This window comes from Protopterus annectens, chromosome 7.part0 (assembly GCF_019279795.1).
Source record: "Protopterus annectens isolate FY-2018-M chromosome 7.part0, PAN1.0, whole genome shotgun sequence".
In the NCBI taxonomy this organism is placed as follows: domain Eukaryota; kingdom Metazoa; phylum Chordata; order Ceratodontiformes; family Protopteridae; genus Protopterus; species Protopterus annectens.
The window spans coordinates 1,386,941,448-1,386,969,194 of NC_056739.1; the positions used below are offsets into that span (position 1 = coordinate 1,386,941,448).

The 27,747-nt window shown below is 39.3% G+C and overlaps 1 protein-coding gene across 1 annotated transcript in view; it reads right to left on the reverse strand.

Annotated features, from left to right (window-relative positions):
- FOXP1 (forkhead box P1) overlaps positions 1-27,747 on the reverse strand; it is a 5,351,121-nt gene that overhangs the window by 146,874 nt on the left and 5,176,500 nt on the right. The window contains exon 15 of the mRNA XM_044077980.1: positions 11,173-11,256. Coding sequence (XP_043933915.1) covers positions 11,173-11,256 — 84 coding nt within the window. The remainder of the gene's footprint in view (positions 1-11,172; positions 11,257-27,747) is intronic.

A 27,747-nucleotide genomic window follows, 5' to 3' on the forward strand; every position in this document is an offset into this window, starting at 1 on the left:
CTCCTTCAAAGGAAATAGGATGCCTCATGGTCTAGTTCAAAGACAGTTCTAAAACCAATTCTGGAAGGAAATGTAGCTTCATAAAAGAATGGCGTAATGTCTTTGTGAAAGACAAGACATGATATCCAATATACAAGGGCATAAAGCATTATGGTCCTACATGTAGTGGTGAGAGTGTTCAGGAAAGAATGCTTGTTTGATATGAATTTCAGTACCATCAAAACATGTAAAAATGATGCACAGGCAAGCTGGTTAACCATGAACTGGCGGGTTTCTGCAAATGAGGACTGAGCTACTGCTTGATCAGTTGTCACTGGGCCACACATCTGCTTTCCACAAGGCCATGATCCACAAACAACTGACTCATGTACCCTGAGCATGAGAATAACTGATGTTCAAATCATACACAAGTCTGAGATAAGAAAAACATCAACAACAATCTGATCAGCATGAGGAAGTGCTGGGTATTTCTCCACCCAATCCAAGAAGTCTTTCATCTGCAGGCAGACCTGCAGAGTGGGAAGTACCAGCCTCAATAACCTTCAATACATCAGCTGATAATACAGAGAGGTCAAAGGATCTATATTAGAATTCAGGTCCTGAGGTGAGGCCAGCTGTTCCCTCAAGCAAGGGGGATAGCATTAACTCAAGTTTAGCAGGGGATCGCATGTGGACAGAGAACTTAAGAGCCAGAAACTATGCCTTTCTTCGCTACTAAAGGGAGATAAGAATACGTTTTGGTCTTTATTCCTTGAACTCTGCAACAAGATATGAAATCAGAGAGAATGACGGAATGCATGCATGATTCTCCTGTGCCAGAGGACAGAAATATGCCCACTACTACCTCCTCCTTGATCTGATGAGCCATCAGAATGGACAGAAAAACTACATTTTCCTTTAAGGCAAACAGGTTGGTCTCCAGATTGTCTGCTTTCACAAAACTGCAAAAAGGTATGGCCTCAGCAGCTGAAGGAGAAGGCAAGCACAAGGTTCCTAGGGTCGACCAGCTCTTTCACTTCCTCAAAAATATAAGCCGGTAGGAATAATCATTTCTTTCCGCAGGGAGTATCATCTTTTGATCCCTTATTTGTCCAGGTAATGTACACCATCTGACTATTCAAGGATAGCTCCTGGAAACATCTCTGTCACCAAAGCTGTCAAGTCCTGTTCTAAGTCCTAACTGTCAAAAGTGGGACTGTTCTAAGTCCCAACTGGCAAATGTGGCACCCACTCTCAAAGAAGACCTATCCATATACATACACCAAATAGGAGCCTAAATGAGGTTCCTCAGCCTGTAAACAAAGTGTTTAGCTTCACAGTTTGCAATGGGTTCAGTTGAACAAAGGGAAGACGTATCAAAACACTGGTGAACTGGTGAGTAATGTCCACATCACCAGGGTCCACCAAAAAATGTCTGAGATTAAAAGAAGGAGGAAGGGAGGAACAGAACTAGCTAGGCCCAGCAAAATAAGGATGGAAATTACAGAAGATGGGTAAAAACAGAAGCATGGAATGAATACCTTACTTCACTCTTCACAAACAAAGCAAGGGTAGGGTGCCTTGCTGACAGTAGGTAAGGCATAATGGAGAGAACATTATACAGACACCAGGATAGAGAGAGAGTACCGGGAAACTATCTCCCTCTGAGGAAAGACAAAGTACGAGGGGGCAATAGTCTACCTACCACAGCCCTCAGAAATATAGACAATGTGCTAGTGGTTACCTGCCCCTACTAAAGTAGATGTTTAACTGATCATCAAGAACAACATAAAATCAATATGATGAGAAATGACAAAAATGCAAACTCAGAAAAAAAGTTTAATACAATGCAACAAAGCAAACTAAAGGCACACACAAAACATTCCTAAAACCTCAGTCACTATGACTTTCAAATGGAATCAAATGATGGTAAACACACAAGGAATTACATATTCACATAAATTAAAAGATATGTCTTTTGTCCCATTTTGCTAACAAAAAAAAAGGAAAGAAAAGTAACTGCAACCACCATGGATCCAATGGTCTGAAGAAACTGTCAGCCAAATATAATGCAGTTTTGTGAATAGGTTACAGGAGAACATCACAGGGTGTAAGCAACAGACATCTACCTGGGCTTCAACAACGTCTTTCAATCAGTCTCACACAAGACACTGACTGGAAAACTGGAGGGGCAGGTAAGACCAAACCGTAGAACTAGAGTTCTACATGGTTGAGTGGTAGGGATACAGACAAAGAGATGTGGAGAAAGAAGTGATGTCAGCAATTAAGAAAGTGAAGAGGGGAGTACTACATGGGATTTGTCATTGGTCCAGTCTGACCTGGGTCCAATGCATTTGTATCACAAACACTTGATGGAATACCCAAGCAGGATCAACCTCTTAGATGATGAGACGCAGTAGTGGAGGATGTGGGGGACAGGTCAGTCCAGGGAAGGATTTGGAAACACTGACCAGCTGCACTGAAAGGTGGCAACTGATGTTCACAGCAAACAATCACAAAGTACTTAGGCTACGATAACACTGCTAGCCACTAAGAACAAAATTTATCAGGGGGGGTGTTGACCACGACTGGGTTTGACCACCAGGAGCTTAGTAACAGGAGTAATGGCAGCAGCAAACTGAATTAGCTGGATGCATCCTTACAGGGGCAGACTCCATACCCACAGAGGTACTGCTTCCACTCTCTCCATGCCCCTAATCAGATTACACTTTGAGTACTGTGTGCAGTTAAGTTGGTAATATAAGAAAAGGTCCAACAAGCTGCTGAAAGTAATCCAGAAGAAGATCGCCAGAAATACTGCTGGTATGACTACGGACAAGAAGAGTTGCAGATCTTTTCTCATGAGACAAGAACAGATGAGCAGGAAAATTAGTGAAGTATAAGATCAAGTCAACAGAAAGCGAAGGTGTTATCTTGAACAAGGATAATGGAGGAAAGGAGAGAATAAGACAGCATACTTGTATGGACAAACTACGCCATTTACCTCTGAAAGCAGTACTTCACAGAAAGAGTTGCGGATTCATAGAATGTACTGGAATGGGTGGTGCAGAAGGAATCCACTGAGGCATCCAAAAGAGCATAGAATGATGAAGGAGGGGTCAACTGGAAGGATAGGAATGCAGGAAATTTAGAACACTGAATGTCATAAAAGGACATACTAGACAGGCATTATGTCTATTTCTGCCATTAAGGAAATGTCACATAATGTAAAGTAAAGGTGCACATGTACATGGTGATTCAAAAACCAACACCACAAGAACCACTACATTAACTGGATTTGCAAGTGTACAAGTTGCACCACAAAGACTGTGACAGCAATTACATGCACAGGCTGTACTACACTTTGCACTAAGCCCTGCATTCTTATGCAGGCAGCAAAGGCCATAACCTTTTGGACCCCTTCTAAGGGGAGACATGACCAATGCTGAAGTATGTCCAGCTGTACTCCCAACAAAAACAATCCACTGAGTAGACTTTAGAGAGATCTTTAAATGCATGGTTACTTCTATTAATTGTACCCATGGAAACAATCATTGCAGGGACAATTCTAGTAAGTCTCTGGTGTGGCAACCAGAAGACAGTCTTCTAGGTAAAGGAAAACAAGGAGAACCTTCATCTGCTAGGCTTCATCCACCACAGCCAATATTTTGGTAAAGATTCTGGGTACCACTGAAAGCCTAATGTTATACTGAAAGAAATGCTCTTCCAGAGCAAACCAGAGGATTCTCCTATATGTGCCACAAATGTTGATATGCCAAATGGCATTCAAAATATCAAGCAACACCACCCAGACATCTCACAAGAGCATGAGCTCCTGCAAGGTTAGTTATCTAAATCATGACATAATACACACAATGTGTGAAGCTGCTAAGACTCATAATGAGATGGAATTAACCTTTGTTTGGACCAGGAAAAAGTAAGTATAAACCTTCCACCCCTATAATGAAAAGAGAAAAATCTCTATAGTCCCTCAGAACAGCAGCACCTGGGCCTGTCCCCAAGAGTTCTTTGTGAGATGGCTAATCCACCAATGAAGCTTTTTCTGTGGAAGGACCAGTAAATTCCAGAATATAATCAAGAGTAACCAGGCCTAGAATATACTTGCCATTTGGTGACAGTTCTTTGAGCTGGGGCAAAAAAAATAAATGTATGCATACGTGCCAGCTGGACAGAAAGTCCCTAGAGGACAATCTGGGAGAAATAATAGGTTAAGTGACTTGCTCTGAGTCTCTCAGTCAGCAAATGGAAGCTGAGGGAATCAAATCCAGGACTGCTGTTGGTTTAAGTCAATTAACAGAGTCATAAACCTCTGCAGCAAACTGTCAAACAAAATGAGGAGAAATGGTACCCACAGGGAGTCAGAAACCTGAGTCAGCAATACTTTATAGCCACTAGAGTCATCACCTTCAACAATTTAGCTGACAATGAAGAAAAGCAAAAGCATGGGATACAATAAAGCCTTTCTCAGCTGGAAGGAAGTTCTCTTCCTGCTTTGGGATTGGCGAAGTTTAAAAAGTTAAAAACTGAAGGTGTGAAGTATAAAGATGGGGAGTCCAAAAGGTCCTTCACAGTGTTTAGAGAATACTTCCTCCTCATGAGCTGACTGTTCATGTCTTGAGTAAGCCAGAGAAAGAGCACCCACTCCAAGAAATGGAAATCAAGGATCCTGTTCACAAGTATCTCCATTAACTTGGGACATTCTCAGCCATGCTGTCTTACAGAGGCATGCACTTGAGCCTGCAACCGTACACAGCATATTCACACAAAGAGAACTGAAGTGGGATAAATGACAGCTCATTGAAGACACCAAACACAGAGTTTTCCTATGACGAACTAGTTAAACTCATACATTCCCAATAGGTGAGACTGGAACTGAGACAGTGGACAAACAGTTAAGGCCTGTAAGAGTTAATGTCAGTTAGTAGAATGCTGTGGTGTCTGAAACCTTTTTGGGACTAAAATGATCAAGTAAGAGTCAGCATTAGGGGCAGGGACTTTTAAAACGTCTGCCTTTCAGACAGAATACGCAGAATTAGGGTGACTCAGGCTGTTCAAATAACAACCTTAAGGACTGCCTTCATGGACAGGATTAAACCAGGGTCCTCATGCCTCTTCCCAAGAAAATATGATACGCATCGCTAGTGTGGGAAAAAAAAGAATGACAAGACACTTTAAGCTGCTCTTTATAAGTTTGAAGCCCTCTCCAAAGCCACCCACTGGTAAAGTGGAGGATGCAGAGTCATTTTCTTTGTCCACCTCCTACACAGTGACCTTGGTGTCTTTTTACTGTATTTACATTAAGAGGGAAGTCCACATCCTACACCATCTGGCTGCGGGAGTAGGTTCATATACAGTGTCATACAAAGATGAGCATGTCACAGACATGAGCTTTGTCAAAGAACTGGGAAGCAGTTGCTGATTACTCACCAGCTGATAACAGAATGTGCCAGACAGGCCTATGTCATGACTTGTGTGATGTTGCCTTGTCCACTTTGCAGGAATGTGAACACTACATTGCAATGGGGTGATTCTTAACACAGTCCACAGGAACAGACTCCCAACATTTAGCAGTATGGCATCCTAACAAAATGTATAAGACAACAGCTTGGTGAAAAATAAATAGATGACAACTCTTCATTCACAAGCACATCACATCTAAGTTGTTAACACCTTCTGAAAGACTTTGCCTGAGGCACTAGAAACTTTGCTGCGATGTGGTTTAGAATAAAGAATTTTATTTATTTTTGTTCATCAAGATGTTTTGCTGATTTTGCACTTTTGTGTTAATTATGCATCCTAGCAAAGTGTGTGTGTGTGTGTGTGTGTGTGTGTGTGTGTGTGTGTGTGTGTGTGTGTGTGTGTGTGTGTTAGCATGTATGTGTGATGAGCATGAAATCCAGTATAGAATGACTTGATCCATAAGGGAGTTCCTCCACAGTAGGTTTATAATTACAAAATAGAATATCCTAAAAAGTACCACTTAAGCAGGATTTCAGATATCAAATTTAACAATTAACCTTCAGTACAGATTAAACCAGCTTCTGTTAAGAATTAACTATTAATTTCTCCTTTGATTGACCATCAGTATGATGACGTCTGTTTAGACTCTACAGTGGAAAAATGGTAGGTTGCTTAGATGCCCGAGTTCTTACACAACAGTTGTGGGCTGCAACCAAACAACACTAAGTATCCAATAAGTGCTCCAGTCAATGGATGCAGAAATTAAACTTACAGAAAGAACTTAAATGTAAAATCCTTCACAGAATATGTATTTCTATGTCTACAAAAAATATACTATATTACCAAGACAGCAGAACAGGATCAGCTTTAAATGGCTCACAAAACTAATGCTGTGCAATTTGCATTCTTGTTAGAGCTGAACACACTGAACTAAATAAAGGAAATAGAGGGACAGAATCAGTATGTGCTTCCACATCTTTCTCTTGTATGAGAAAAACAGTTTTTCACACATACCACCTCTGTATCCTATAATTAATTTTCAAGTGCTTCATCTATACAATTTTTATTAATTTTTGATCTGTCATCAAGATAGTAGAGTTTCTATTTTTCAATAACTGAAAAAGCTGCAGCTCAATCCAACAACAGAGAGCCAGACAATAAAACCCTGCCAGAAACCAATTTTTACTTCTTACACAGCAGTAGTAGGCTAAGGAATTTATAATGCTGTCTGTGAACGAAACCACTTTTCATACACAAATGTGATCTTTTTTTTCAAAGGGCAATACAACAGTGCATTTACATAAACTAATCCAAACAATCTGCGTATCTGACAATAGCAAACCTCACACACACTGTCCATTGTTGGTTTACATCTTGAATCTCTTTATGTTGACTTGTAAAACTGCTCTGGCAGTCAAAAGGTTTGAGTCGGACTCTAAATAAATGGTTATAGAAGTGCTGCAAAGTAATATTGGGCTTCTCTGCAAAAGAAAACCTGCTATGTCCCGATTCTAAAGCTATTAATTTTTCAGTCAAAAATATTCATGTCTATTCATTTTTAATAAAGAGATTGTGTGTTGAGTGCACATGTGAGACAGTCTGGACTGCAGCTACTCACTTTTTTAAAGTTCTAATAATAACATCTATTCTGTTTTACACCCTTTTACAGTATATGGATTATGTCTGGTTTATTAGTTTAGAATTTATAAATATTGTTAAAATGTTTTTTGACATTGGTTGTTACCTGTACATGCCTGTTTCTGTTTCAGTTATTGTCTAGAACACAAGCCAAGGTGATAAGAGATGTTTCCTGTATCCTCTTGCATGATCACTGCCAGATCAGAGAAGAGAATGACCCGGCTACAACAAACTTGAGTGTAGAAAAGCAGCAGAGCTGACTGCAACAGGCTACTCAGGTCAACGACCTGCAAAACCATGAAAGTGCACAGACTGAAAAGGTGCAAGCAAAATCAATGCAACAAAATATGCTTTGCTCCACAAAGAACAACAAGCAGAGGACCCTGCAGCTGAAGAAATTGTGAATACAATAAATATACACCAGGTATGGCATACCCTATAAGAAAAAGAGACCACTTATAAGGTGTTTTGGAGGGAGCCAAAGTTGATGGCATCTTTCCAATACCCCTTTTTAATTCTTTGTTATGTGCCTTCATCTCTAGCTGGATATGCCAACTTATCTTCTCTGGCTGAGCAGAAAGTGAATCATGTGAGTACCACACAGGAAACAAGGCATTAACTACATCTCTAACATAGCATTGTTCAGATGGTACACCATTTTTTCTTTAAATAAATAAGCTGCACAGTGAAGAAATAATATCTGTCTTGCACTTCCATCACCAGGAGGTGATACTGGTAATGTGAAGCACTGATCTACAACAAGGTACGAAGCTGCGATAACTTAGGACACCTTCCCACTCACATTTACTCATGAAGGCAGAAAATCAGTAAAGCAATTTGAAATTGTGCCTTATTAATACTGAACCAGTTATAGAAGTATGCAGGCATGCAAGATCACACCAGTACCTGTTTATGGCAAAGAAATTGACACAGACAGCAGTTTTTGTCATTTCCTATGACCTAATGGAAACCCTCGGAAGATGGTATCTAGAATATATGTTTGCTTTGTTATCAGACCTCAAAATACTTAACTCATGTAAAGTGTTTTCTGGCACCAACAAGAGAAGGAGAATGCGACGTCCAGAACTCTTGCTCTTCAGTACAACTTGCTGGAGTCAAGTCACTGGTATTCTTATGAAGAGGCGATATTAGCAAATGGTCATAGTTTTGTTTATGGATGTTAAGCAGCACCACACTTACTCTTCTAAGTGTCACAGACACACAGCTGCTGAATTATTATTAATTATTTAATATACACACTGCATATTGAACATCTACTGATTATACAGAAAAATAATGCGTTTCATTTACATTTACTGCAATCATATTAAGCAAAAATGTTTCCTTCTAGATATTTTAACATGCATATTTTAATACTGCAATACTGTTAAAATGTATTTTCAAGTACTAAGCAACATTTTTATACCATGGGCTGTTCATTAAGACAATGTAAGAGCTACTTTTTCCTGCAACAAGACATTAGCCATAAAAGTAAAAACTAGGGTTGCCACCTGTTCAAATACCCAAAGTGGGACATTTATTTGTAGAAAAGTCAGATTTTGCAGGGCAAAACATACCCACGGCCAGTGTGCAAAGGACAGAGTTTCACTTTTTTGCCAAAATAAAAAAAAATATTCTTGTAGCATTTGGTTGATTATGCTATTACATATAATATTTAGGTGTTTCGGATACAAAATAACTGTTTAATGCAACAATTAAAAAACACGTATGAAGTATTTTTGGTGCTAAAATCTCAGGAAATTTGTCATTTTTTTAGTTACTTTCACAGGACACAACTGCCCAAAGAAGCTCAGGTGGTAAACTTAGTAAAAATAGACTATAAATGACTTTACACTATTCCTACCACTGCTTACTATTTTTACTGTTTTATTATTGTAGTGCTCAGACATTTGGAAAAAGACAAATCAGTTAAACACTAGAGTGGCATGAGACCTGAATTTCACAAATGTATGCATATGACCTAATGGAAACCCTCGGAAGATGGTATCTAGAATATATGTTTGCTTTGTTATCAGACCTCAAAATACCTGAATTTCACAAATGTATGCACCCCCCTGCTTAAGTTACTACAGTCGGGTATCAGGCAAGTCAGAAAAATATTCCAGTACTGACCAGCAAATGACAGGGCAGAATAAAAGATTTGTTTCTGCCTGCAGTTCATACTAGTAATGTCCCTGACTTCCTGTTATAAACTCAGAAAGTTAGTAGAATAAAAGGATGTGCGTTCACCTGTATTTTCTAAAGGATACGAAGTCTGAAACTTAAATGTATGTCATTATTTTTTTAATTCAATCTCGAGTAATTTGTCCAAATAGCACGAACAGACCAAACAAATGACGCAAACATCTGGACATTCAGCAAAAATCTGGACAGTTAAGCTGCATGGAAGGTAAGTGTAAATGAAAGGGAATGAGTTACACTGTCTTTCTGAAAGTGGTCACTAAGCGCTTTACGGCTTTGAAAGCCAGCAAAACACGTAGCGGTTTTTCTTTTTTACTGTAAATAGTAATACATGAAACACATAAAGCTTCATGTACTATAAACAATTATAACTGGGTCACCAATCGCAATTTACTATCATATTTTACTATCATATGTTCTTGACGTGGATGCCAAAATTCACCTCTCGAGTTTTGCTCTCAAGGTGAATTTCTCAACTTCCACGTCTCAAACACACATTAAGTCAGTTAGGAGCTGCGACCCACTCATAATCCCCTATACATAACAATAATCACTTGCAAAGTGCAGGTTATGGTTCAGTATTCATAGTCCATACCCATACAAAGATTACTACTACATTATAAAATGGCATTAGTTAATGAAGTCTAAGTCACGCAAATTAAAGTAATTTGTTTGGTCCCTAAACATTCTTTCAATGAGTAAATCGTACTTCTATAATCATTTAAAAAGAATTTCTACATAGCACCTATCAAGCCAGCCACTGCCATTTTAAATCATCAATAGATGATGCATTTTTATAGGAAAAGAATGGAACTGTAAGACAAGAGAAACAGCTTCCAGAGTCCTATGCTATTCACAGGATCCATCTATCCACAACCCCCTTTTCCATTTTTGCACATGGGGTTGAGCTATCACTTCAGCAGTGACAATCACATAGAGGCAAGATTTACACTGATGGATGGCTAGCCCTGCCACAGTAGTTCTTCCACACCACATACACAGACACACACGGACACTCACACCTATGGCAATTTAGAGCATCCAGTCCACCTACTATATATCTTTGGAATGTGGGAGGAAACCAGAGCACCTGGAAGAAACCCACGCGAACACAGGGAGGCCATAGAGACTCCACACAAAAGATACCCTAGCCAAGGATCAAACCAGGGAACCCCTTGCTGTGAGGTTGACACCAAGCAAAGATCCAACTAACAAAATGAAATCTGTGGCCATCAGCTGCTACCCATTAACTACAAACTCAAAAATCAAAGATCATCCATAAATGGAATAATGACACTATTTACATATAGCCATACGTACTTAGGACAGTCAAACAAATTGAACAATGTGCCAGCATAATATTAAAAGATGGGTAAAATCCATTTGCTTTCTCCTCAGTGCAGTAATGCCAATCCACAACAAACTGAGAGGTGGGCAGGAAAGTAGCGTGACTGACTAGTTAGGAGATACAGTCACCTAAACCTAAACATTTAACTAACTGTGATATTTTTTTTTTTCAGTCTCAAAGAGGTCCTAATCCATTACAGAAAAGTATCCAGCCTCTTAGTTTTGAGTGAAAGCTGAGAATCTTCCGGCATTTCTTTTTTTAATTATTATTTTTTTCACTAGTGGACTGAAATAATCTACCTTCCAATGATGTAGCTAGAAACAAGCTGTCAAAGCTTTACACATATTTAGTGTTGAAGCTGATATGTAAACATAAATCTGCAACTGCAGAAAGGAAACCAGCTTATGAAAACTTCTGGCCATAAACTACCAAACATTTTGCAGCTTAGGAACATTATAATACTACAGCAGATTAACAATTCTCTTCACTGTTAAAATATCTGCAATTTAAAACTCAATACTTACAGGCTGTGGAGTAACTTTTGGCTCAGTTGACTTCACATGCAGGTGTGTCATCATGGCTTGGAGGCGTTCTTTGTCTTTAGCAAGCTGCATAAAACAGAAGCATAAAGTTTCCCATGATGAAAACCACAACATTCAAAACATTAAGACTACAAAGCAATTTACTGTTTGTTACAAATACAGGTTCTGCTAATGTGCAGTCAAAAAACGTAATTTCATTACAAATGGCTTGCTTCAATCAACACTGACATTTAAATACGGTAATCTGTGTTCAGTTTGCAACACCAACAATTTTGCAATAAACAACATAACATACAAAACTTTTTAACTCTGTGATAGAAATGCTCATTTTAACGGGCACGATACTGGAAAAAAGGTTATAACAAATGACAGCAGTAGTTCTCAAGGGGAAGATGGATCAGAAATATTTTTAGACAGTAAATGTCATTACTGAAATGCGTATAACAGAAAATTATTTTATAAATTTCTGAAGTATTCAGAATATTTGGTGATGCAAATGACTTCTCTTATTTGTTAGCAATTATGATGTAGCTTTTTATCTAAATGGATAATACAATTAAAATAGAATCTACTGCAGCACTGCGTTAATTGGTACAAAGAATCTACTGCTGAGTATCAGTCATTGTTTTTAAAGCTCAGGAGAGGTAAGTGAGAGAGACACGCAAGTAAAGATGACAGCCCTCATAGTTTTTTACACCGATTATGACAGTGACAACAAACAGAGACTGAGTGACATGTACACCTAAAATGTCAGAAAAGGCCTCCACTTTTTGAAGAAATAATTACTTAAAGGAAACGATTCAAAATTCAAACCATACTCCTAGAGAGTGATAACAACAACAAAAGTTTGCTTAAGTGTATTTTGATGAATTTTTCGCTTCAACTATTTAAAGTCATAAATGACTTTTAACCCCAGAAAAATTCAGAATGTAATTATCTTCCGCACTTAGCCCTAGGCTTTCTACATATCTCAACACTACTGCCATGCATGCAAAACAGTTTTTTCAAGGTTAGCTATGAAAAATGTACAACACTATTTTAATTTCTTCCTGTCTTTCTAACCTCTTGCCTACACAGTCACCCATCAAGAAGAATGAGCTAGAATGAGCTGCAAAGACTGAAAGATTGCACTAAAGTGACGAGGGACTTTTGCTTTTAATTGGAATTTGCATTATCTTGCTTCTTTTCACATACAATATTTACTCCTTAATATGTTATCAAAATTTCATGTTCACAAAACAATCTTAATCATATTTATAAATTTAATAGACAAGAAATAAACAGGATTTGACGTAACAAAAACAGGTCAAAGCATGGTAATAGTCTGTCTCCTCCTCACTGGATGAATCTAAGACTTTCCTCAACCTAGACTTGCAGATGCAATTGTGGCTTTCGGGGGTGGGGGGGCACCATCCCAGAACAAGAGTCCTCAGTCTTAAGTACTACCACTGAATAATTACATGACTGAAACAGCAGTTCTCTGAGCTCAGGCTGATCAACCACAGGTTTAGAGATCTTCTGAGTTGAATTTCAAATTAATTGGATATGTTTGATACTGTAAATATCAGGACTGAAGACTGTCAGCAAAAAGTGCAAAACTGCGACCAGGAAAGGTAAAATATCCACCCATCCATCTATCCATCCATCCATCCATCCATCCATCCATCCATCCATCCATCCAAGCAATGTTCTTGATTATTCAATGTCTTGTGCTACAGAAAACACATATTAGGACCAAATATAACACAACCTAACCATTAGTTTTCTGGGAGTTGTTAATGGTAGCATCATCCTTGCACAGCAGTAAATGGCAGAATAGTGAGCCGCCCTCACTCTTGTAATAGATGCTACAGCAAAGTGCAAATTGCTGAGGACCTAGTACGGTAATGCAAGCCTGCTGATACACAAGAGAGTGTGGAACACAGATGCAAATGACCTTGCATGCCACAGAAGGAACATACATGGCTGCAAGTCATCCTACTTAAAGAAATACTGTTAAACAAGATATTTATTTAATCAGATAATTTTATTGTCCACACTACTGACTAATAAACAGAGTGTGATCATACCTCTTAACATGCAGACATTGAAAATAGGAACAAAGGCCATTGAAAAAGAGGAATATTCAGCTAAAAATCTGGACACCTAATTAGCAAAATGTGAATACTAAACAGCTCATAACTCTTTCCGCCTCTTCCAGTGGAATGTGGGATACTACTCAGAAACATGTTTAAAAACAGAGTGACAAATAATGGGAAAATATAAGGATATTTTCCAAGAGACACTGTAAAAGCTGTTGACTTTAATGAACCGTGTTGCAAAATTCTACCACATAAGGTCATTTATTTTTGGTTGAAAAAAGGGATTTGTAAGAGATTTGTCCTCTTTCTTTAAATTACTGTTGCCACTAGCATGTTGGTGATGTAGAATGTTTTTCTGTGGACTAAACAACTTCAAAAATCACATGTGATAGGAAGGATTCAGAAAAATTGAAGGGGTAAATAAAGCTTAAAAACAGGAACATCTCGCCAAAAATAGGGAAATCCTAAATCAAGTCTGAAAATAGTAAATCTCCTCCAAAATAAGGGCAGTTAAGAGTTCAGCTGTGATAAGTGTACCTTAGGTCAGATGGTCTGTTACAGAGGGTGGAACTGAATGGTTTATAGTCAAGTATCCCGAGTGCCTGCTTAGACCACAGAGCAAAGCAAGTTGTGAGGAATGCAAATATGCCAGGAAACTGAGTAGGCCTGCACAATTATGAAATGTAACATCTCATACCACTGAGTCACTGTAATGGGAAAATGTTATTTTTTATCAAATAAGCAATTTTCAGTTCGATAAAAAATGACATTCTCTAAAAGTGTATTAAAATGCCTTTTATGTGAACTAAGTCAAAAGCACTCAGTGTGGCTTAATAAATTACAATAGGTACCAATTCTTCATCAACAGACTGACTTAAGTTCAAACAAGTTAGAAAAGCTGGACAATGTTGACTAATGGTACATGGCCTCTGGGGGTCTATATTATATGTCCGAAGTTTGAAAACTTCGAATGTTAAATAATCAAATTTAAATGTTCAAAGTTTCAAACATCGAACATATAATAAAACAAAACAAAACAAAAAAAAACAAAACAAACGGAACTTACCTGACTAGTGTAGGCAGGGGGGGCAATCCCACCCTGCACCCCCCACTCTTTAAATATACTAACTCCGAGACCGCACTATAGTGCGGTTAAAGGGAAGATTTCCCTTACTGCGCTGTAGTGCGGTCTCGGAGTTGGTATATTTAAAGAGTGGGGTGTGTGGGAGGTGCAGGGGGCTTGTCCCCTGCCTACAGCCGTTAGTTTTGGGTTAGGATTTTTTTTTAACACATATTTGAAGTTTTATAACTTCAAACATTTAAATTCAATATTTTAACTTCAAAGTTATAAAACTTTGGACATATGATATAGACGCAGCCTCTGGAAGGATTTGACACAGAACTGCCATGTCTCCAGGAGGCCATGGAGCTTAGAGATGATGCCATGATAAGTTTCATCACCACTGCTAGTCTGTCCCTAGGGGTGCAGCCCTAACCAGGGTGGATGCTTATGGAGGCCATTACAGGGCACCTGCTGCTGTGAGCTGTCACAGTTCCCCACTCACATAAAGGTTATCTTCAGCAAAGAAGCACCATGGTTGGGCAACTCTTTGGTGCTCTACCTTCAGATTATATTTCATTAATACTGCCAAATCAGTTTAACTACTTCTAGCTGTTGTAGGGACCACAGTATCACCCATCCCTCTGATTCCAGTCTCCACTTCCTTTAAGAATTAATCTCAGGATGTGTACACATGACACATGTCCATGTCTCCCAAGGCACCTGTATCATCCTGCCTGCCGGGTGCTATAAGTTGAGATGTCTGATGAACATTGTGACTCAACCAAGCATTGCCTAGCACAGATTTTAAATAACTCTGCATGCATCACTTTGTTCTGCGTGATACTGCACTGCCACTGTGCAGCTGTCAAGGTCCACAGAGATGACCTAGATGTCGTTACTTTGTCTGTAATGCCATACACTGTGTTTATGATGTCTTGGTAAAGGGGGGTACGGTTGCTGATTGATGTCTGTCAGCAACACTGTTGCCACTGATGGCAGATGTTGTGCTGGATTCTGTGACAGGGTCAGCTGCTGTGCGAGTTCTACCTCCTGGTGGTAGTGGCTGGGCTGCCTCCTTCCTCATTATCATATCATACAACATGCTCATATATAGCATGCTCATTATCATATTATACAGCATACTACAAACATCTTGCAGGCTGTGAAAGGAGCATAATGAAGTGCCCCATCACATGTGTCTATGCAGCAGAAACTGGCTTTAAGCAGGTCAAACAGTCACTTCACTATATTCTTGGATTTAGGCACAGCTGGTGTTATACTGATGTTTGCTCATACTTTGCAGATACCATAAGGGCATCGTCATTTAGGACTCCAGGGGGTATCCTGCATCACCTGCAACACAGCAGGGGCATACGAGGATGATGTGAGACAAGTATACATTCTCTGTGCATCTACAGATATGTAGATGTAATACTCTGCCTGGTCTTACCTACTAAGTAGTATTGTGGACTGCCTTGTGCAGGACGTAGTGACACAAACACCTTGTATACCATATGTCACAGTCACGGGTTCTTTGTAGACACACTGGTTACGAGTTCTATGCACTGCACATTAGCTGATGGAACAGTAGCACTTCCTGCTGGCATAATATTGTTCATAGCTACCAAATAGGTGGCATAGCTACCAAATAGGTGGCATAGCTACCAAATAGGTGGCAATCCACTGAGCACAGAAGAAGTTATCAGGGACCTGGGGACCCAGGTTGATAGTAGACTGTCATTCGACACCCATGTAGCTAAAGTAGTTAGGAAGACCTTCTACATTGCCCACCTTATCATGAAGGGATTCTCATCTAGATCAAGGGAGGTCATAGTCTCCCTATACTCATCACTCATCAGACCAATGATTGAGTACAATGCCCCATTTGGAATGTATCTGACCCGACACTTGCAGCAGCTGGAGAGGCCACAAAAGTTCCTCACCAAAAGGATAAAGGGTCTCAAACATCTGTCCTATGCTGCCCGACTGAAAGAACTCCAGCTCTATTCAGTCGCCACCGCTTGCTCAGAGGTGACCTTTGCCTAACATACAAGGCCATGTCAAACCCAGATTTGATGAATATGCTTCACCTCAAAAATCTAGATCCGTCAGAGCCACAAGGGCGGAGACTTAAACCTCAACACGGCTATTAATAGGACGTGCTGGAGGGATAGATTCATCACCCAAAGACTCCCTATGCTGTGGAATAAAATCCCAGTATATGTGAGGCAGAGCACCTCGCTGGCCTTGTTCAAGAGAAATCTTGACCAATGGATGGGAGATCGCAGATATACCCCAGGGATTACCTCAGTGTCACTGCTCAACAGAGGCACAGCAAAATAATGGGTATAGTTCCCCATACTAAAGGGGTGGCGTAAGCCACAAAACTATGGGCTAGGCTTGTAAATGCCCTCGGGCAGATAGCCTAGTATGAACCTATGAACCTATATCCACCAAACTGGATCTTTACTACCACATGTGTGCAATTATGGCTACCAACACTTTGAGGAGGCAGGCGATGTCTCAAAGGACACTCATGACAGTAGCTCTCTCCACTTCTATGCTGGGGAAACAGATATGCTGACCCACACGTGTCAGCAATTCATCAAGGAATGTCTTTTGAGTATTCTACAAGTTAATGCCTGTAAAATACTCAAAACTATTTCATTCGTCTGTGGAAGGTCCTTATAGCCAGAATGGTAGGAGCTACACATATATTGGATCCACTGGTATGGGAAGGCAACATATTCTGCTAGATCCAATTTGTGGGCCATACATGTCAGCCAATAACAGTATGATGACTTGGTACACATGAAGACAGCCCTGGAGCTGCTGGTGCATCACTTATGTGATGTTATACTGCTTTTGATAGCATGACCTGCCACTGTGAAATACTTTACAGTGGCCAAAGTGACGCTAATATAGAACAACTGCTGCTGTTACTAATGATGGTGCTTTTCCCAACATTATCACTTAATGCAGCTCTGAAAGCTTCAGTGTGATTTTTGTCTTTATACTCAGAAATGACGGAGTGACTTTGTTCCCCACTACTGTGAAATGTAACCAACCTTCCGAGCTCCTTTTCTGCATCTCAACGTGCACTCTAATTAGACTGCACTTTTTAATTTTCATTTCATTATACACTTACTTGCATATATCACTTGCTATGCCTTTTTGTCTATTGCCCTATAACTCTACAGAATTCTATGGCTTTCTACCAAAATGCATGTTCTAGAATTCAGTGCAAGACTACATTATAGACTATGCAGATTTACCATGAAAACCAGTCCTATCCTTACCCTCACGTATTAGTTTATTTAATAACCATTTGCCTGCTACCTTAAGTATGCAATACTTTGTTTCTGTTTTCTTCATTATTTTTTATCATTTTTTTTTTACTTTTGATCGTAAACACTTATGTCACAAAAACCCACTGCTGAGCTAATCTACCAAAACTTGCCACCAAATGACTAAACTAAAACAAATATATAGCTGCACCACACAATGAAAGAACCAAAAGTCGAATAAAAACAACCAGCTAGTATTCCAACACCAGTTATTTAATAAAACAAGCACTCGGACGTCTTGGCTCTTGCAAGCCTTCGAGGAGTATAACATTTACAAATCACAACTTGCCTAAATATATACACCAATCAAACAATTAAACAACTTAACAATTTGATCTAATGACATAACAAAATAATTAATTCACAAAACTAAATAAAACCTCTCCAGTTTACTTCATTGTTCATCCCATTAGGTGACAAAGTGTTACATTTTAAAATATAAATGGATTCTTTCACCAACAATTTATTCTTAAGATCATTTTCATCATTATACAACTTAATTTGCTCTAAAATAGTACCTTTAAGACCCTCACTATTACCTTCATGTTTTTTGCTAAAATGGCTAGCTATGGCACTTTCCCTTTTATTTCTGGCTATGTCTCTAACATGTTCTAATAATCTTGTTTTAAACAATCCTTTAGTTTCACCTATATAATATTTTTTACATGGACATCTGAGGGCATAAACAATGCCCTCAGTATAGCAGCAAAAGCTGTCCTTCACTTCAAAAATGTGACCATTAATTTGTCTAAAACTCTTGAGTAATAAAACTGCTTTACATTTACCACAAGCACTAGTGCCAAATCTATTTAAGCCTCTCTGTATGCTCTGTACAGGAATTGTTATTTTTGACTTGACTAGTATGTCTTTTAAATTTCTCCCTCTTCTATAAGACATAAAAATAATTTTTCCACAAACATGTCACCTAAACTTTCAATATATCTCCAATGACTAACCAGCACTTTTTTAAGTATAGTGCTAAAAAGTACAATTGTGTACACTTACCATAAATGTAGATGTTCAAGTGTATTCACTGTTGCAGTCATTACATTTGGGTAATCTGCTGGCAGGTTGCCCTCAGTCGGCCTGATTAAGAAAGTCTTGGGTCCTGCTTCGGTTGCTATCCCTTCTTCCATGACGTCAGGTCATCAGGGGTATAAAACATGCAGCCGACGCCATTACATCAGTTTTTCTTGCCCCAGATGTCAGGTGCCCCCCAAATGGTGAGCAAAAAAAAAAAAAAAATATATATATATATATATATATATATATATATATATATATATATATGTATATAATTTAAAACACAAAAAATATATCTCCAAACAAAAGCAAATACACCAAAAAGGTGTTTAAGCATAGTAAAAGAAAGGAGAGGTATATTAACAGAAAAAACAGGGGGCTGGAGGGTGGGTAGCCAGGACTGCAACAGTGAATACACTCGAACATCTACATTTATGGTAAGTGTACACAATTGTACTATGTTCTTCGTGTTTCACTGTTGCAATCATTACATTTGGGTAGAATCCCAGAGCTATGGGTGGGAGGATGGATTTATACAGCATTAGGAGCAGCTATAAGGCCCTGCAGGACAGCAGTGGCAAAGCCTGCTCTGGATTTAGAGAAGAGAGGTAAATGGTAATGTTTGATGAATGCATGAACTGAGCTCCAGGTAGCAGCTTCTAGAATGTCTCTGGTAGGAACCCCTCTAAGAAAGCCTGCAGAAGTAGATGCAGCCCTGGTGGAATGAGATCTGATCCTCTTGGGGATAGGTTTACCGTGGTGCATATAACAAAAATGAATACAATGGCTTATCCATTTGGAAATCGTCAGCTTTGAAATAGCCTTTCCCTCTGTCCCTGCAGCAAATGCCACCAATAGTTGTTCAGATTTTCTTAGAGATTTTAGCCTGTTTAAGTAGAATCTAAGTTGTTTGTGTACATCCAATGAATGCAGAATCAGCTCACCCTTGTTTTGTGGATTGGGAAAGAAAGTTGGCAGATGAATGGTCTGATTAAGAGCCACACTGGATACCACCTTAGGCATGAAAGATGGATTGGTCCTGAGAGCCACCCTGTCTGGATGAAAAATAATGAAAGGCTCCACTGCCATAAGAGCCTGTAATTCCGAAATCCTTCTAACTGAAGTGGCTGCTAAAAGGAAATCTGTTTTCCAGGAGATAAATTTTAGGTCCACAGTAGCAGCTGGCTGAAAAGGAGGGAGAGTGAGTTTTTCCAAAACAAAATTGAGGTCCCATGCAGGAGTTGGTGCTCTCCTGGGAGGTCTTAAATTTTTGGCCGCTTTAGCAGAGGGTGAGAGAAGAGTGGAGGTTCTGTGTTGTAATGAGCTGAAATGGCAGAGGCATGGATTTTTATGGAAGAAAAAGATAGGCCCTTGTGAAGCATCTCAGTTAAATATTGCATAATCTGAGGAATATTGGGCATTGCTGTGCTTATTCCTTGTGATTGGTTCCAGGCACAGAATCTTTTCCATTTGTCAGCATAAGATTTTCTAGTACTGGGCCTTCTTGCCTCCAAAATGACATCCATCACAGGTTTGCTGAGGGATGCCAAGGGTGAAATTAGATGATTAGCCACACTCCAAGATTCAAAGTTTGGAGCTGAGTGTGCAGAATTTGGTAGTTCCGCTGAGACAGTAGGTAAGGTGTCTGAGGCAGGTGCCACGGAGGAAGGTGTGACACATTGCGCAGGAGTGTGTACCAGTGCTGGCGAGGCCACTCTGGAGCAATGAGAATCATTTTTGGTTTGTCCTGTCTGACTTTTAGTAGAACTTTGGAGAGCAGAGGCAGAGGGGGAAAAGCATACACTGATAGGTTTTTCCAGCTGAATGCTAGAGCATCCACTTTCTAAGCTTTTTTGTGATGAATTCTTGTGCAGAATTTGTGCAACTGATAGTTCTGGGGTGAGGCAAAAAGATCTATGTCTGGACTCCCCCATTTGCATGCCAACATGTTGAAAACTTGTGGTTTCAGTTTCCATTTGTGTGGGTCCATAAGATTTCTGCTTAGTTCGTCTGCCAGAGTATTTTGCTTTCCTGGCAGGAATTGTGCTTGTAGTTGTATTTGGCAGGTCAAGGCCGTGTTCCACAATGCCATGGCTAGTCTGCAAAGGGGGTAGGAATGTGTACCCCCCTGCTTGTTTATGTACCACATAACTGTGGTGTTGTCTATCTTTATCATTAGTTGTCCTGGATGAAGGTAGTCCTTGAAGGCTGTCAGTGCATTCTGTACAGCTAGCATCTCTTTCTGATTGACATGTAGGTGCATTTGATTTGGGCTCCATTTGCCCTGAATGTACTTCCCTGCCAGATGAGCCCCCCAGGCATAGCCTGATGTGTCTGTAGTTAGGGTTCAGGAGGCAGGGGGTGGAGTGAATGGCAGTCCCTTGTTTTGGTGGTAAGCCTCTGCCCACCACAGGAACTCTAGCTGCAGGCAAGGTATAAAAGGAATCATTGTTTCCAGGCTGTGACAATGTTGGCTCCATAAACTTTTAAGTACCACTGAAGTTTCCTCATATGCAGTCTTGCATATGGTATTAGAAGAATGCAGGAGGCCATGAACCCCAAGGCTTGCAAAATTTGTCTTGCAGATAGCAGGGTTTTGTGACCACCTGTTTGAAGTAAGTCACCAATTGATTTTGCTTTTCTGGCGTAAGGTAAGTCATCTTGGCAGTTGCATTCAAGCTTGCACCCAGGAAAGTAATTTTTTGATAGGGTACCAGTTGTGATTTCTTTTTGTTTATGGAGTACCCTAGACAAGTTAGAACCCTTTTTACAAACGCCAGATTCTTTAGAAGAATGTCCTTGTTTCTGCCTCAATTAAACAATCGTCCAGGTATGGATATATTTAAATATTTCTTTGCCTGCAAAATGTAATTACTGGAGCCAGGCACTTTGTGAAGACCCTGGGCGCAGAAGATAAGCCAAAGGGCAGTGCAGAGAACTGGTAATGCAAGTAGCCTTGAACAAAACAATGGGGTGCCTCCACCTCCAAATCTGGAAACAACAAGGCACCTCCCTATGGTAAACAGTCTCAATGACTTCCCTCTGCAATCACCAAGCACTTACCTTTTAGCCGCCCCTTTGGGGGGAAAACTGACACTTCATGCATGAAACTGGCAACTTATTACCCAGGACAAATGGGTTTTAAATATAGCATCCCAGGGATACAGATTTTTAGACACTGAAGCGGAGGTATCTTCTGCAAGATTCCCTGATTGGAATATGCAGGTAAGCCTCTTTTAAGTCTAGAGTTACCAACCAGGCATCTTTGCCTAGCTTAGGTAGTAGCTGTTGAAGAGTCAGCATCTTGAATTTTGGAATGTCCAGAAATGTGTTTAGAGTGGACAAGTCCAGAATTGGACGCCATGATTTGTCTTTTCTGGGTACCGGGAAAAGTCCTGAATAGAAACCTTGTCCCTTTTCCTCTTCTGGTACTGGTTTGATAGCCCCCGTGTTCATGAGGGACAGAACTTGTTTCTGGGCCTCTGCCCTTTGATTTGGGGGCAGATTTGGCCATCCGTTTGGGATTGGCAACACGTGGAAATGAAATCTGTATCCCTGGGATGCTATATTTAAAACCCATTTGTCCTGGGTAATAAGTTGCCAGTTTCATGCATGAAGTGTCAGTTTTCCCCCCAAAGGGGTGGCTAAAAGGTAAGTGCTTGGTGATTGCAGAGGGAAGTCATTGAGACTGTTTACCATAGGGAGGTCCTTGTTGTTTCCAGATTTGGAGGTGGAGGCACCCCATTGTTTTGTTCTAAAAGTTCCTTGTGATTAAAACCTGGAGCCTTTGGAATGTCTGAATTTGACTTGAGCAGCTCTCGAAGGGACTGGAAAGGACCAGTTCTTAGAAGGCCAGTGCCTACTAAATCTTGGAGGTTGCACTTGTAAGAAATCTTTCACAGTGTGCATAGATTTACCTTTATCTTCCATCTTTTTTAACACTACTTCAGCCTTATTACCAAAGAGATGGTCCTGTTGTAAAGGAACATCCAACAATTTTACTTTAACATGGTCAGGCAGAGTTTGCTCTTTGAGCCAAGCATGCCTTCTTAGCACAGATCCAGTTGCAGCAGCCCTGCAAGAGGCCTCCAAGGAATCAAAACCACATTGCAAAGTATGTTTTTCAACTTGTTCAGCTGAATGCAATAAATCCTGCAAATCTTTATTTTCCACACAGTCGGAGATTAACATCATTTTCTGTTTAAGTAGTCTCATGATATGCTGTTGATATTTAAGCATATGAAATTGACAGTTTAAAGCCCTGATTGCCAAGGTTGCAGAAGTGTAAACCTTCTTACACCATCTATCCAGTGCCCTGGAATCTCTATCAGAAGGGGTAGGATTTTTAGCAGTAGAGGCCTTAATGCCCTGAGAATGGTTTTAGGATCAGCAATAGGATTTTTGAAAAGAAATTTGTGGGAGTCAGGAACCCTGTAATATCTGTCTGGCTTACAAGGAGCCGGAGGCAGAGAATCAGGAGTCGTACTAGATTCTGAAAAAACATCATCAACAATGTCTAGAACAGGAGGTATAGCCAAAGGCCTATGCTGAGGAAAAAGAAGAAAATCCCCAAATCTCTTTTTAGATTCAGAGAAATCCGGACTTTCCCAGTGGAAATGTTCCCTTAAGGTATGTAAAGTTTCCCCAAAAGAAAAATCCTCAGGGGGGAGAAGCAGAAGGAGTGGAATCTTCTGCATCAGAGTCCTCACAAGTAGGAATAGACAAATCATGTTCATTAGAAGAGTTAGAAGAAATAGAATCCTGTTCAGAAGATTCATAATCAATGTCTTGCCTAGGCCTCTTAGAAGGAGGGGGTTGGCTACCCCTGATCAGAGTAATTAAATCTTCAGCCATTTTGATCAATTGTTTTTTAAGCATAGGGGCCTGCACATGTGGCCCAGGCATCGTTTTTTTTAGACATAGATTTAGATTTTGGCCTTAGTTTTGAAGATGGTGTCAATCTAATATACAAATCTGTAGGCCTGAAAACACCCTCAGAAGCCAGTGCCTGCACAGCAGCTCTTTACCCATCTAAGGTAGAAACATCCGCGGGTTCAATAATTGAAGCATCTCGCGGCATACCGGACTCCAAATGGGTCTCACTAGAGGCCTGCGAATCAGAAGTAGCGGGTATCAGGGGCTGCGAAAGCACCTCACTGAGTACCAGTGGACTGGTGACTGGCTTAGGAGAAGAACAGTCGTCAGTTTTAAACCTTGACGGTCTGTCTCTGTCTTTTTCTTTGCGTTTTTTAGGTATTCCGGTAGTCGGCTTGCTAACCGATGACATTTCTGGATAATTAAATCTTGAGCCAATATATTTAGAAGCAAAAATATACCAACGTTTAATAGTACGTTGATTAAATTTTGCACAAAACCGACAGCAAGGCACATTGTGGTCAGGACCTAGGCAAGGAATGCAGTACAAATGAAAATCCTTATGAGGTATTTGCTTCCCACAAGTAATGCAATTATTAACTTTTACTGACATCGGTAAGGAGCAAGAAAAAGTTTCCCCAACGGGGTACTTAGCTTTTAGTTGAAGACTTCAGTTCTGAAACTCGAAAACAAAAATTTCAGGAGTCAACCGACCGGCACTTGTGAACTGCTTCTGCTTCAGGCACCGCACGGCAAGAAAGACTGATGTAATGGCGTCAGCTGCATGTTTTATACCTCTGACGACCTGACGTCATGAAAGAAAGGATAGCAACTGACGCAGGATCCAAGACTTTGTTAATCAGGCCGACTGAGGGCAACCTGCCAGCAGATTACCCAAATGTAATGACTACAACAGTGAAACACGAAGAACATCTACTATACGTTGCAGTGAAATAAATATCATTTTTTGACCACTCATTTTCTTTAAACATAACTTTCCTACTAACTGTTTTGCTGTTGTGTTACAAATATATTCCTTTAGGAATTTTTTCCAACAACATTCTGATCAAAACTTCTACTTTTGAACATATTTATAGTATTCTTCATTTCCCTCATATAATCAACTTCATTATTACACAATCTGTATATACATACAAATTCTTCAAAAGGTATGGAGCTAATAGTCTAAGGGGAATGACAACTTTCAGCCCTTACAAACTGTACTCCATTTTCAAATTTCCTGTGTACTCTAGTATAGATTTTTTCTTTATTACTACCATTCAAAACTACATCTAAAAAAGGAACAGTCTTACCCACCTTTAATCCATCAAATTCCAAATTAAATCTGTTGTTACCCAACAACCTAATGAACCCTTCTATTTCATTTTCACCACCCTTACACAAGAAAATCAAGTCGTCTTTGAAATAATAACATAAAATGACATCTTTGTGAAAAAATTCACTTTTGTACACATATTCATTTTCAAACAAACCCATACTTAGGCTGGCATACGAGGGGGCAAAAGATGCCCCCATTGCTGTTCCTTTTTTATAAATAAATCTCCCCCAAAAACAAAAAAGTTGTTTTTAAGACAAAAGTCCAATAATTCTATGACAAATTCAGTCGCTGGACTTTCTCTCCCCAAAAATCTGACAGCTTCCAACCCAAACTGATGACTAATATTTGTATAAAGGTTTGTAACATCCAATGTTATCCAGTACATATCTTGTTCCCATTGTATTGTTTGAATCTTATTCAAAAAATCAAATACATCTTGTATATAAGCAGGCAAAAGCTGAACTTTAGGCAGTAAGAAAAAATGCAAAAACTGGCCTATTTTATACAAAAAATATTCCCTCCCTAACACAATGGGACGCCCAGGGGTTATTTAATGATTTGTGGATCTTGGGGAGACAATAAAAATGTGCCATTTTACATCCTGATACCCCAAACTTTTTCTTCACATCTTTATTAGAGAAATATCCCAGTCTCCCACCTTTTTCTATAAGATACAGATATCTTTCAACCGCTTCAGTATACATAACCATTTCTACTTTTTCATATGTGCTTTCATCCTTCAAATGCTTGTTACACATATTAGTATACTGTTCCACATTCATAATAACCAACTTATTGCCTTTATCGGCAGGTTTAAAAATAATACCCTACTTATTACTCAACAGTTTGAGCGTTTTCTACTATTCTTTAGTTAAATTAAACTCAGCATTTGTAAATTCCATAAACTCTTTTTCTAATGCAAATTGTACCATAGTATAAAAATGTTGACTTCCTTCATGCAAAAAGGGAGGAAGAAAATCACTTTTACATATTATCTTACTATTATCAAACGGTGTATGTGCATTCACTTCCGTATCTGAAAGGCATGAGTAAAAACTCATTTTGTGATTTATTAGAACTTATACTACAATTTAAAATTCGTTCAACAGTACGATCTGTATTTTCAAAAAAATGTTTAAGATGTAGTTTTCTAATAAATCTAAACAAATCAATCTTAATTTCATGCAGTCTAGGTATTACCATTGGTACAAATTTAAGGCCACAATTTAGTACAGCATATTCTACATTATTAAAATTATAGCCAGACAAATTCACCACATAACTTTCAAAGTCATTTGTAAACAGCACATCACCATTTACCTTTTTTGACATGCTTTTGTTGCTGTCCATCCCTAGTTCGGTCATAGTATACTTCTCTCGGATGTTTCCCTCCCTGGGGAATACATAGCCAGAAATAAAAGGGAAAGTGCCATAGCTAGCCATTTTAACAAAAAAAAAAAAACATGAAAGTAATAGTGAGGGTCTTAAAGGTACTGTTTTAGAGCAAATTAAGTTGTATAATGATGAAAATGATCTTAAGAATAAATTGTTGGTGAAAGAATCCATTTATATTTTAAAATGTAATACTTTGTCACCTAATGGGCTGAACAATGAAGTAAACTGGAGAGGTTTTATTTAGTTTTGTGAATTAATTATGTTGTGATGTCATTAGATCAAATTGTTAAATTGTTTAATTGTTTGATTGGTGTATGCATTTAGGCAGGTTGTGATTTGTAAATGTTATACTCATTGAAGGCTTGCATGAGCCGAGACATCAAAGTGCTTGTTTTATTAAATAACTGGTGTTGAAATACTAAAACAAATATATAATTTCTTTTTAAGAACAAACCATATTCTTTGAATCATCCTGATTTAAAGCAGGGAATGACAATGTATGACATAAGTCTGAGATCTACCTGGTCCCCTCTCTTTAAATTTGGAATGGACAACATATGTTAATTTTATGACACTGCAACTACCAATATGCCTCTGTTGCTGTATTATGTGAATACAATACTTTACTTGCTCGCTCACTGACTTACAAGTCACAGCCAATCCTAGAGCAAGCCTACGGATGGCCACCATTATCAGAGAATTTTTAAGGCAAACTGGGGGAAACGGTAGTAGGCTGCCGGTCTTTTTTCTATATCTCACACACACACGCAGACAAACTCACTCAGACCTACAGACAATTTAAAGTCTCAAATACACATAAAGCAAATCTTTATAATGAGGGAAGAAACCAGGACACTCTAGGAAAACCCACACCAACACAGGCTGGATAAGCAGATTCTTCACAGAAGGCAACCCAGCCAAGAATTGAACCACGGAACCTCTTGCTATGAAGTGGCAATGCTGCTCTATGTGTTCAGTTACTGGCAGCATTTCAAACATTTAATCTGCACATATAATTCTTTCTACTGTAATGTGCTGCTGTGTAGCAGCCCACCACCCTGGCTTCTGCTGAAAATGTGTTCTGCCCAGTTTGGGCTATGCAGACAAAACAAGCAAAGAAACAATTACACAAAAAATAAACAAATGAAGGCTACAGGTTACAAATGGTCATTGTATCAACTGCTGCTGAAGGAAAAAATTCTCCCAAGAGGCCAAAAAAGGTAATAGGAGGACGGAAAAGTGACCCACTGTAGGCACATCTTGCTTAAAGCTTTCTGAAACAGGTGCAAGGAGGAAAAGGAGGAAATGTATACAGAATCCTCAGTGTCCAACAATGGGCTATTTCTCACTAGATTACATGAAGCTGTCTACCTGCTAAACATAAACATGGCAGCACTGCATAAAGACGTGATACAAATATCCCCAATACTAGGC